The 12,017-nt window shown below is 41.6% G+C and overlaps 1 protein-coding gene across 1 annotated transcript; it reads left to right on the forward strand.

Annotated features, from left to right (window-relative positions):
- Positions 1-3,114: 3,114 nt before the first annotated feature.
- nmt2 (N-myristoyltransferase 2) lies at positions 3,115-11,999 on the forward strand. Its single transcript, XM_085801214.1, has 12 exons — positions 3,115-3,342; positions 4,046-4,163; positions 4,928-5,069; positions 5,675-5,793; positions 5,877-5,968; positions 6,084-6,200; positions 6,302-6,472; positions 6,596-6,704; positions 6,807-6,977; positions 7,071-7,238; positions 7,963-8,100; positions 9,079-11,999. Exons 1-12 carry the CDS (start codon positions 3,230-3,232, stop codon positions 9,097-9,099), a joined length of 1,479 nt encoding a protein of 492 aa, XP_085657340.1. The 5' UTR covers positions 3,115-3,229; the 3' UTR covers positions 9,100-11,999.
- Positions 12,000-12,017: the final 18 nt, after the last annotated feature.

Raw genomic sequence — 12,017 nt, forward strand, 5'->3', positions numbered from 1 at the left:
CTTTGTTTGTTTGTTTGTTTTATCTTCAAATATGTTAAGGGCTTTTCTTCTTCACCCGCCTTATTGTTAGCTAAATAACAACCACGCATACTAGTACACATCTTTTACCTGAAACCAAACTGTTTTCGCTTGCTGTTTAACCTTAATCTTTACCATTTCCAGATGTTCCAAGTGCCTTTGAACAACCTGACTCTACAACAGATTTGTGGAACAGATTACCTTATTTATTTCTCACCTTCTTTTGCCTTCAGCTTTCCTCTTCTACCTCAGCCCTCCCTTTCTCTCCCACATGTGAAAGAAAGCATGCAGTAAACTTTCCCCAGCACTACAAAGCTACACTGCAGACGTCTCAGAAAATGTCTACCAGCTGCTGCAATCGTTAAAGAAAAAAAAAAAATCCTCCACAGCAATCAACAGGCATCAACCTCTTAGAATAAGGAGTTAAAGGATTTGCAGAAGTTTTCAGTGTAGCATAGGATACATAAAGCTAAGTGCGATTGTATGTGAAGCTAAACTGCAGGTCATTTCTGTACATTTTCTTTATTTTTGTGTTTGTTTTTTTTTCCCCCCAAGAGTGAATGTTTGTTCGGATGGCTTATGTGCAACTAGTTGGTGGTAGTGTCCATATGTGATGCTGCCTGCTGTGAGTTTGTGTTGTCAGACTGTGTCCACATGAGAGTGCTGAGAAATAATCAACATACATCCACTCAAGGATCATAATAGTCATAGCAATCACATTATGGAGTGTGTATAGTTCTTTCTTTCCTCTACAGGGTCAAAATATTGTGCGAGTTGTTGTGAATGACCTTTTCTCTCTCGGTATCCCACAGCGACCTCCACTTGGAGGGTGGAGTTACACTACAGCACCCTGATTGTGTAAATTGGTTGCTTGCATTATATTTGAAGCCTATTACTCTAAATAAACAGCCAAACTGGAAGGATTTGTGTCTCTGTGTTTATACTTGAACAGATGTTTTCATGTCAAGTCCAATTATGATTGTGTCCTCTCCCGTCTACCTTTCCCGAATGCACGATTGCAAATCCATCATCTCAAATTTTCTGTTCAGATATGGCAGTGATTTTAATGCATATAAGAAATAGAGTATTATTGATAGAAAAGGTACTTGTTTAAAGACAAAGGATATTAGATGCCCTTTTGGTGTAGCTAATACCTCTGTTTAAGTCAGTGGTGTTGTGCTGCTGTAGTGCTGGATGCTATTGTTTAGCCATTACTGTTCTGTGAATATTGTTTATGAGTATCAGGTAAGTAGGCTACATGATCGAATTGGTGTGTTTGCTTAGTTCCATTATTTACCTGTTATTTGATACAGTGCAGTTAGCAATTGCACCTAAAGGTACTTTATTTGTCACATATACAGCTAGTACAGTGAAATTCTTTCTCTGCATTTAACCCATCCACGGTGCAGCGCCCGGGGACCAACTCCAGATTATGGGGTGGAGGAAACCGGAGCACCCGGAGGAAACCCACGCAGACACGGGGAGAACATGCAAACTCCACACAGAAAGTACCTGGGCGGCCGGGGATTCGAACCCTCTTGCTGTGAGGCAACAGTGCTAACCACTGTGCCACCGTGGCTGATAACAACCAGTAAGAAAGTTCTGGGTTCCCCAGTTGGCAACCCATAAGTGTATTATTATTTTTTTTAATTTAAATGTTATTAAAGTTATTGTAATACAAGGAAAATAAACCACAATAAAATAAAACAATACAATAAAAGGCATTACGAGGACAATTTACACAAGACGGACTAAAGATATGGGATAGAGAGGGGAGTAAGGGGGGGATGCAGTAACAAACTGTGGTTATGTACAGTATGTGCTTCCATCCAGCGAACACTTCATAGAATCATACACAAAATAACTTAAAAGCAAGGATCACGATCAAACACAATAGATAGGCTACATATAGTTGGGACTGATCATTTATCAGCTGAAAAATGTGACCAGTCCTTAAATATCTAATCTGCGTACGCAATCAAACGTTCTGCATGGGAGGAGGGCAAAATGTTGTGATGTCAAAAAAGAAAAAGAAAAAATCTTATGTCCCATAAGCCTTCCTCCCTCCTGTCCAAGTCCATCAAGGCAGATGCAGCCTCACCATATGCTTACAAGACTCAGGAATTCCTCCAGCCATTTCTCCATGTTAAAACAATCTGGTTTTCTAACTTCCCAATCCATAAGTAGACAATTTTTACAGGCAGGTACTGTAGCTGGCGAAAGAGTCAGCTCAGTATTTTGGACAACGTGACTGATGGTGTTCCAGGTGGCTCTGACAGCAGGACAGACCAGAAGGGAGTGGACCACGGTTCCTACCTCCCCACAGCCGTGACAACATAGCCTACGTCTGAAAGTGTAAATTGATAGTTACTTGTAAGAATTATTCATTTATTTTTCTGACATTATGCCTTTAGTAGCTAGGGACAGTGGAGACATGATAGGAAATAGGGAAAGAGAATAGGGGAACAGACATGCAGTAAATGATCATCCTCGGGAGTGAAACTGGTGATCTCCTGCACAAGGAACAGAGCCCACATGGGACATGCCCTCAAACTACTCACCCACCCAGACGTACCCCACCCTCACCTTGTGTCATCATCTGGGATTGATCCAGCCCCCTGTGACCCTGCAAAAACAATAATGAGACACAAAATAGCCACAGGAAGACTAAAAGAGGTGCATGTCTGTCCACACAGAGACAAAACCATCATAAAAGATACACAAAAAAGGCTAAAGGCCTATATACTCCACAAGAACAGAGAAATTTGTTCTCTCTCCCACAGCAAGACAGCACCTTGAGAAAACGAACAAATTTCTCTTTAGTATGTACAGGCCTTAAATAGGGTGGGGTGCAGTTGCGGTGGAGCGGGTGCAGGGTGCTTATAATGCCAAAATAATGCACTATCCATCCATGCATGGAGGTGGTGCAAAGTTTACAACAAACCTTAATACATGTTTTATATATGAATAGGTTATATACATCTACATCTATGTGTGTTGAGCAGCAGGAGCTCAGTCAACAAGAGATGACCAGTGTACCACTGACTGGACTGTAGGACTTGATGCTGTAAAAGTAGCTGTTGTCCCTCCTCTGGCCTGTAGGTGGCGCGGTTTCCTCGGGCATTTTCTTTGTTTTTTCCATCTCTCGCCCGCTGCTGCCCGTGATCTCTATCATACGGCGGCTGGCTATTTTTTTTTTAAAAACACTTTTATGATGGCGGAGGACAGTGAATCCGCGGCCAGTCAGCAGAGCCTGGAGCTGGACGACCAGGACACATGCGGGATAGACGGAGACAACGAGGAGGAGAATGAACATATGCAGGGGTGAGGAAGAATGGCCTGGTCCGGTCCGGCTCGGCTCGGCTCGGCTCGGAAACGCAGTAACGCTATTTCAGGCTGCTGCTGTTTGTGCCCTGCCTGTTTTTATATATATATATATTTATCTATGTGTGCGTGCGTGTATGTATGTGTGTGTGTGTGTGTGTGTGTGTGTGTGTGTGTGACGTGTGTGTGCTCGGTCGGGGATGGCTAGCGCAGTTAGCCGTGTAACGTTACGTTAGCCGACACCAACACAGCCAGGCTGTTTGCCACAAGGCCGTCGTTTTAAAACAAGGAGGGATGGTAATGTAAAACCTGTGTGACGGTGTCACTTTGGGCGTTTTTTTTAGGCATCAATTAATACAGTTAACGCTAGCTCCCAGGCTGAATGACGTGATGACAGCCCACCGTTAGCACGTCCCGTTAGGTGGCTAACGGTGGGCTAGCTCAGCTGTCATTCGTTGCTATGGTAGCTAACGTTAGCTTTGGGTGTGCGTGTGTACGTGTGTGTGCGCGCGTGCGTGTGTTAGGAGTCAAAACAAAGTCAGACCCGCGTTCAACGATGCACTGTGCGTTTGTCCTCCTGTGTGTGTGTGTGTGTGTGTGTGTGTGTGTGTGTGTGTGTGTGTGTGTGTGTGTGTGTGTGTGTGTGTGTGTGTGTGTGTGTGTGTGTGTGTGTGTGTGTGTGTGTGTGTGTGTGTGTGTGTAGGAGTCCAGGGGGGGATCTGGGGGCAAAGAGGAAGAAGAAGAAGCAGAAGAGGAAGAAAGAGAAGCCCAGCTCGGGGGGAGCCAAGTCTGACTCTGCCTCCGACTCTCAGGAGATCAAGGTATAATGACCCAAATGAAAATCTAAAAACACACTGACTGGACTGGGGGTTAAAACCTTCCTACATGTCTGACATGTGTTACTGAGGGTCAGCCTCACCCAGACTCAGGTTGAGGTACAAGGACAACTCTGAATTGACAGTGGCTGCTAATCAAAGCGACCATGAAACACAGTACAGTTAGTCTGTTGATGCCCATGTAAACATCAGAGACCTGGATAAAAACCCACATCCCAGTTTTAAGGGACATCAACACTGTATGGTTAGTATACTACCTTAAGTACCATACAGGCAGGTGTTTCATCAGCTTGACTTACCTTCACATGATCTAACATGTCATGTACAAGTAAAATAAAATGCTAGTATTTCTAACTGATGCATTTGAATTGTTGCTCTTAAAACATCCAGACAGTCAAATTTCAGGGTTCATTCATGACGAGTGAAAGGCACAAATAGAAGATACATACATTTTGCAGTCCTGCAAAAAAAAAGACCCAGCAAATTCAATTACTATTACATTCATGTACATAAGGACACAATGACCCAACGTCATGTCCAAGAACTAGGAAAAAACTTTCTGAGGATATTAACCTCACACATGCCCTCTTTTAATTGTATGTGACCAGATTTATATGATGTAAGACAATTGTTTTTTTAGCCAGATGATTCCTATACATCATTTGTGTGTTGACATTGCGTGTCATATCACACACTAATGTTATTGTAATTTTATTGAATGTGTAAATGTACCTCCTTTTTTCTTCCAGAACCCTGGCTTGCCCATTCAGAAGCTGCAGGACATCCAAAGAGCCATGGAGCTGCTGTCCTGCCAAGGTCCTGCAAAGAGCATTGACGAGGCAGCCAAGCACAAGTACCAGTTCTGGGACACTCAGCCTGTGCCGAAGCTAAGTAAGTACTGCAAGAGCAATGCAAGAATATTGTTTGCTTAATCTTTGATCATTGATTTGGTAACTCATGAGCTCTCAATAGTTCAAATATTATTGCTTTGCAAAAGGTTGAATACTGAAATTGCTTAACATTTGTATCCCTAACTCAAACATGATTATCTCAGCTGTCAAGACAGGGTTATTTATTATCTTTCTTTAGCACTGATTCTCTGCACCAGTGCCATCTGCTGGTTTTAGATTGTTATAGTATTTTCTGCTTGAACCGAGCTTCCCAAAACACTGTCAGCTGTGAAGTACAGTGGGGGTCCAGGCACACTCACTGTGCAAGCTTAGTGGCATTATATTGAGCCGTTACCATGACAACTACTGGCCAGAGCCAGAGCTAGTGCCATGAACTTGCCTGGTCAATATAAGACCAACAGAAGCAGATTTCATAAATGTAAAAGAGATGCTGTCAGCAGTTTTGTGTATTTTTTTTGTATTTTGATGCTTTAGTTTTTTGGTGTGGTGCCCAGGATCAGTGACAAAATGCAAGAACAAGAATTTTCTAGGTGTGCTGTGGTGATTGCAAAAGTAGTGTGACATCTCTCTGTGCTATTTTTACAGATGAAGTTGTGACGAGTCATGGGCCGATTGAGGCTGACAAAGAAAACATCAGACAGGAGCCATATTCCTTACCTCAAGGCTTTATGTGGGACACTCTGGATCTCAGCAATGCAGATGTGGTGAGTATATTGATTGTCTTATACACAGAAAAACAATAAATGCGTATTGTTGAAATGAATAACTGGCTGTGTCTTTTTTCCAGCTGAAGGAGCTGTACACACTCTTAAATGAAAATTATGTGGAGGACGATGATAACATGTTCAGATTTGATTATTCACCAAACTTTCTCAAATGGTAAGCTCTCAGTGCTGAGCTCAGTTGTTATTATCAACTGTTCAGTTAATACATAGTTATTAATAAATACACGATTCAACTATCTGCTCTGACTAAGCATGTCCTCCCCTCTAAGGGCTCTGCGTCCACCTGGCTGGTTACCACAGTGGCATTGTGGAGTGAGAGTGTCCTCAAATAAGAAACTTGTTGGCTTCATAAGTGCCATCCCCGCAGATATACGCATCTACGACACGTGAGCACTATACATTTTGGAGAAACTGTGCATTGAAAGAGTCATATGTAAATCCTTTTACACTCACGCACTATCCATCTTGTTTGTCTCTGCTGCTCCAGGCTGAAGAGGATGGTAGAAATCAACTTCCTCTGTGTCCATAAGAAGCTGCGTTCAAAGCGCGTTGCTCCCGTGCTAATCAGAGAGATCACACGGAGGGTGAACTTAGAAGGAATATTTCAGGCAGTATACACAGCGGGAGTCGTGCTGCCCAAACCTGTGTCCACATGCAGGTATATTTTACAGTATTCAGACATCAAACACAGAGGACACAGGGTCAGAAAGTCATTCAAATCCATTGCCCCCTAATGTTCACTGTTTTGATTTTCTCCTCGTTTCTCCCGTTTTCTGCTCAGGTACTGGCATCGTTCTTTGAACCCCAGAAAGCTTGTGGAAGTTAAATTCTCCCACCTGAGCAGAAACATGACCCTGCAAAGAACCATGAAACTCTACCGACTACCAGATGTAAACACGTAACACCTGTCACTCCGAGATATCTCTTTACAATTCTCACAAATAATAGAAACCTAAATCAGCTTTTTCCGTCACTCTCCACTCCTCATGCAGAGCACCAAGACTCCAGGTCTGCGGCTGATGGAGAGGCGGGACCTCCGCCAGGTCACTGAGCTGCTACAGAAATACCTGAAGCGCTTCCAGCTCGCACCTTCTATGGGAGAAGAGGAGGTGGCTCACTGGTTTTTGCCACAGGACAACATAATTGACACATATGTAGTAGAGGTGTGTGGAACTAGGTTTTACCCTCAAACTAACTCAGTACTTGTCTGTTGATTCTTCCAAACAGCTGATCCGTCTCTCTCTCTATCTCCTCAGGGTGCTGGTGGCGTACTGACAGATTTCACTAGTTTCTACACTCTGCCCTCGACTGTGATGCATCACCCTCTCCATAGGAGCCTGAAGGCTGCTTATTCTTTTTACAACGTTCATACACAAACCCCACTACTGGACTTAATGAATGATGCACTGATCCTGGCTAAACTGGTAATGTTGCCCTCTTATGGTGCGTTCACACCAAACGCGTTAGACACGTGTTAAACACTTGAAATACTTGTATCGCGCCACTTGATCATTTTTGGATCATTCGCTCAAGGCACGTGGAGACTGTTGTGGTCCACTGAGTGTTCTGGAAACGCTGCGTGCACAGTGGAGAACTCTTTGTCGGTGAGGACGTTGCACATCAAGCACGGTTAATATTTAAGTGCTCCTGATGCTTGGCACAGAAACCATGCATCACGTATCATACACACACACACACATACACTTGAGTCAGTGATACTAAAGGCGCAGCAGTGAGTCTCCTCCTCAGCTCTGTTCAGCTGCTGGCTCAGCTGCTGGCTGTCAGAGGACCGGGTGCTCACACACAGCGACGATTAGCCCCCTGCTTACGTCAGGGAAGTGAGATCGGGATGAACTTGTCACTGATTGGATGTCGCGGAAGGATGTTGCCTGAAAAGTTCAATATTTCCAACTTTATTAGCGGCGCTCGAGACACTCCATACGCTCCTTTTGCGCCGCCTGATATTAAATTGCGTGTCATCGCGCTATTTACATTGATTTTGAATGTAGAGTTGCCGCTCAATGTCGCGTTTGGTGTGAACGCCCCTTTAGTGTGAGACTCATGTCACTACCAGGAAAAGTGAATAGGTTTTTTTCTTTTTGCTCATGTGAACTCAGTTTGTAATTTCTTATTCTGTGCATTCAACAGAAAGGTTTTGATGTGTTCAATGCCTTGGATCTAATGGAGAACAAGGTGTTCCTGGAGAAGCTCAAGTTTGGCATAGGAGATGGAAATCTGCAGTATTACCTCTACAACTGGAAGTGTCCCCCTATGGACCCTGATAAGGTTAGAGAGAGCAATTGACACCACATCAGCAGGTGGTCAGAGATTAGGTTTTTATTATACACAATGTAGCAGTGAAAGTTGCTTGCTAACACAGACTTTGCATGTTTCCAGTAAATTTAAGTGAATTTAAATGCTGTGAAGTTAATTTATAACAATGTATAAAAAAGGGGCTATGTTTGCTTTCCAACCTGCAAATACTCAGCTATGTAATCCTTGTTGTATTTTTCATTTGGATTTGATTTTTCATTTGGATTGATTTAGTAAATCCTTGACTATATTTTTTCACCATTTTCCAAAGTTCTCAGACCTACAAGCTATTTTTCAACCAGTGATTTACTAAATTTGGTTTCAACAGTAGATGTGTGCTAAATGTCTTAGCTGGCAGTGCATTTTATTTATTTATTTTTATTTAACCAGGTAAGTCAATTGAGAACCACTTCCCACAAATTTGCAATGACAACCTGGGCCAGAGGCAACAATAATAACAGCTGGCAAGCTAGTAAAGCATGTAATAGCATGTAAATCTGCTGCTTAAATCTGCATCACTGCCCAATCACAAGCGATTAACTATAATCAAATAGTGGCTGTGGTATTGCAAACTGTAATATAACCTTCAATAATATCATTGTTTGGTTGCCAAATATTAAACTGAACCCCTAAACACTTGTGAATGTAGGAAACACAGAGTCTTATAAATCAACATAGAAATCATTTGATCTCATATTATCATTAATATGTTGTTCTGTAATTTGAGCTGTATTGTGACTTGGAATGACTTGGAATGTTAAGTCCCACTGGTTAACATTATTAGACTGAGCTTTTTTGTGTAAAATGTGTAAATCTCCTGATTATAAACAGTCTTTATTATCATTTGTTTACCACAGGAGAGGTCAGTGGAGCCTGCTCCAACATAGAACCTAAAATGTTTGTCTTCTCTCTGTCACAACTCATCTAACATCGGGTGAATCTCTGTTTCAGGTTGGCCTCGTCCTTCAGTAGCAGACCGCTTCATGGCTGCTACACAAAATACTGATTGAGAGGTTTTCAGCGACCTCTGCCTATTCCTTACCTGGACATACAGGTAGCCCAAGCTAGACAATGAGAACTACAACCGTAAAAAACAACCTGGTGACCGGGAGGCGGTTCACCCGGCACTTGTGTCATCAAGAACATTCTCAGTTCACCTGGAGGTGAAAACTCTTAAAATCATCAACATCCTGAATGTGAAATCATGCTATGCCTGAGATACTCATACAGTACAATGCTCCTGACATGAACACTCATATTTAAAAACACACACCAATTTGACATTCAAGAGGATGCCTTGACATTTGTGAATTTTGTTTAGCTCTTCCTCATCAGAAACTTTGTTACAGGGGATGGGCATGTCATTAACCACACTGACATGGAAATAATGTAAATGATAATCAGCAATTAAATATGGCTAGCTATAATTAGCAACTTTTCTAATTTTGTTCATCCTGTCCAAACGATTATTATTCCCATCTGTTCTCATATCATTGTGTTCTGAATTGTCTCTGCTGGCTTTTTTGGAGCCTCAGTAGAATTAGAAATGCTGAGAAAGAGTTTCTTTGATAGCTGACATAGAGAGAGGTTTTTCTGTTTTTTTTCCCCTTAACTGGACGAAAATATCTCAAAACGACAAACACTGTCACACACACAGAAATACAAACACTGTCAAATAACACATACACAAAAAAGGAAGGACTCATCCAACCGGTGCATTGAAATACATGTTTTTGTTAAAAAATATATAGTTACCTGTACATTAAAAGCCAGATCATATTTATTCCTGTAGTGTGAGTTTGGGGTTTGGGAGGGCTGATCCAAAGTATTTTCCTCATAAGTAGTGTAGATGTCACTGAGTTTGTTCAGACAGTGTGGGTTTAAATGGTTTCTGATGAAGAATGTATTGCATCATTGAAGCACAATTTTTGGGTTCTTAAACAAGCAAAAGGTCCTTAAAAGGTCAGTTAGCCCAGGTTTCAAGACAGATGGGTTGCGGTGCATAGAGAACAATCGGTTCTTTTTTCTTTTTTTTCCCCCTCTTGCAAAGGATGTGAGCTGTTTTTACATCATAAACCTGTTTCTAGAACTGGTGTTTTTTAATAGCCAAACACCCAGACAGTGTGTTATTTGGTTGTATTCACTGATACATTTGTTGCATGTCAGTGGCGTGTTGTCCTGTTAGCGAGGCTGTTGAATAAGAGGGGGGGGGGGGGGGTTACCATTGCAAAATTAAATAGGGAAGTTGTGCTGAGTGCACAAGCAGGGCTGGGAGAATTAAAGTACCAAAGGCTGGCAACCACACACACACACACACACACACACACACACACACACACACAAATCACAAATTAACCCATAGCCAAGCAAATTTGACTTTTATTTTGTACTAAAAATGTAGAAAATGGTCAGTATTTCTATCTAGAGACGGTTTTATAGTGTAGAAATGGCTTATTAGCTCTGGTGTACATGTTCTCAGTTAAGTCAAGTTTTAAACAGCCAAGGTTAGTTTTATATATTTTTTATTTAGCCATTGCCACTCAGATCACGTGCAAAGAATTTCTTGTGTACTACTTTACATACCCTGTTGTGAAGCAGAAAATAAGCTCAATGTCTCTGTAAAACTGCAGAAGTACAACGCTGTGGTTGTAAGCATTTATGAACATAACGTGTGTGGGATCACCCATCCACTCACCTGCTGCAGGATGTTAAAACGCTTTCCTAACCAGACTCTCTGTTAAACAAAAACCAATTGAACTGAGCACAACAGTCAAGGGTTAAAAAGGAGTAATTCAGGACAGCGCGCAGTCGGAGTACAGTGGCTGAATCAACAAAAGCCTGTATCACAGTAACCGCATCAGTTTGAAATGTGAGCTTTTCCTGTTTTTCCAGGTCCGTTTTTATTGACTTCTCTCAATTTGTTTTTTTGTAATGGTACTGTATTTTTGTGTGTCTGAAAAATATACTGTAGGTTATTTTTTTTAGCGTGTTGTGCAGCTAAATGCGTGGAACTGTTCTGATATTTATAATTGTACTTTGCAAAATGTCTTAAGACATCATTCTTATTTTCTTTCCAGTATTTCCTTTAAATTTTCCAGTTAAATATAGGCGACTTCAACACAAGAGTTTTTGAGGGTTCGGAGTATTTGACAGTTTCCTGTTGTCAGGGCGCTCGTTCTCTGGTGGTTTACTCAGAATTTTAAACGGTTTCTTTGCTCTGAGTTTACTTTATGTTCGATGTTCCTGTTCACGTGGCTCTGCATTAACTTAAGGGGTAAAGGCTGCTGCCATTTTTGTTGTTGATTTGTCTGTATGTGATGTAATTTTCTTCTCATCTCTTAAAAGATTAGCAAGAAAAGAGCAACCAATGGACAGTCAGTGCTTCAGGGTTCAAAGTTTTTTTTTCTACCATTGAAAGTTGAATGAGGAGATAGCGGGATTACTTTAACACTGAAAATCAGTCACTGAGTCAACGGTGTGCCTCATGGATGTAGTCATGATGTGTTGCCTGCAGCTGTTTGAATGAACATTGAGCATGTCAGTTTCGCTGCCGTGTTGATTTTAGCGTCGATGTTACTAGCTACACCCTTTAGTCAGAACTCAACCCGAAGTACCTGCCTTATTTAAAAGATTTTTTTTTTTTTAAAGATTTTGGGATAGGGTGAATGGGGTGTACTTTTGAAATGACATACAGCTTTCTCTAACTGAAGAACAATATTTTTATTCAGATCCATTGTAAGCTGTGAAAAAGCTGAAGAACTTGTACCAGCATCATTTAGACATGACCCCATGCAAATAACAATCTGTTTCAATACACACGTCAGCTATACCAGCATGGATGTTTGATTGAATAAACTCACTTCAAAAAGGAACACGAGTGATGCTGTATT

This window comes from Trachurus japonicus, chromosome 16, assembly GCF_045865225.1.
Source record: "Trachurus japonicus isolate A0001 chromosome 16, Traja_1.0".
In the NCBI taxonomy this organism is placed as follows: Eukaryota; Metazoa; Chordata; class Actinopteri; order Carangiformes; family Carangidae; genus Trachurus; species Trachurus japonicus.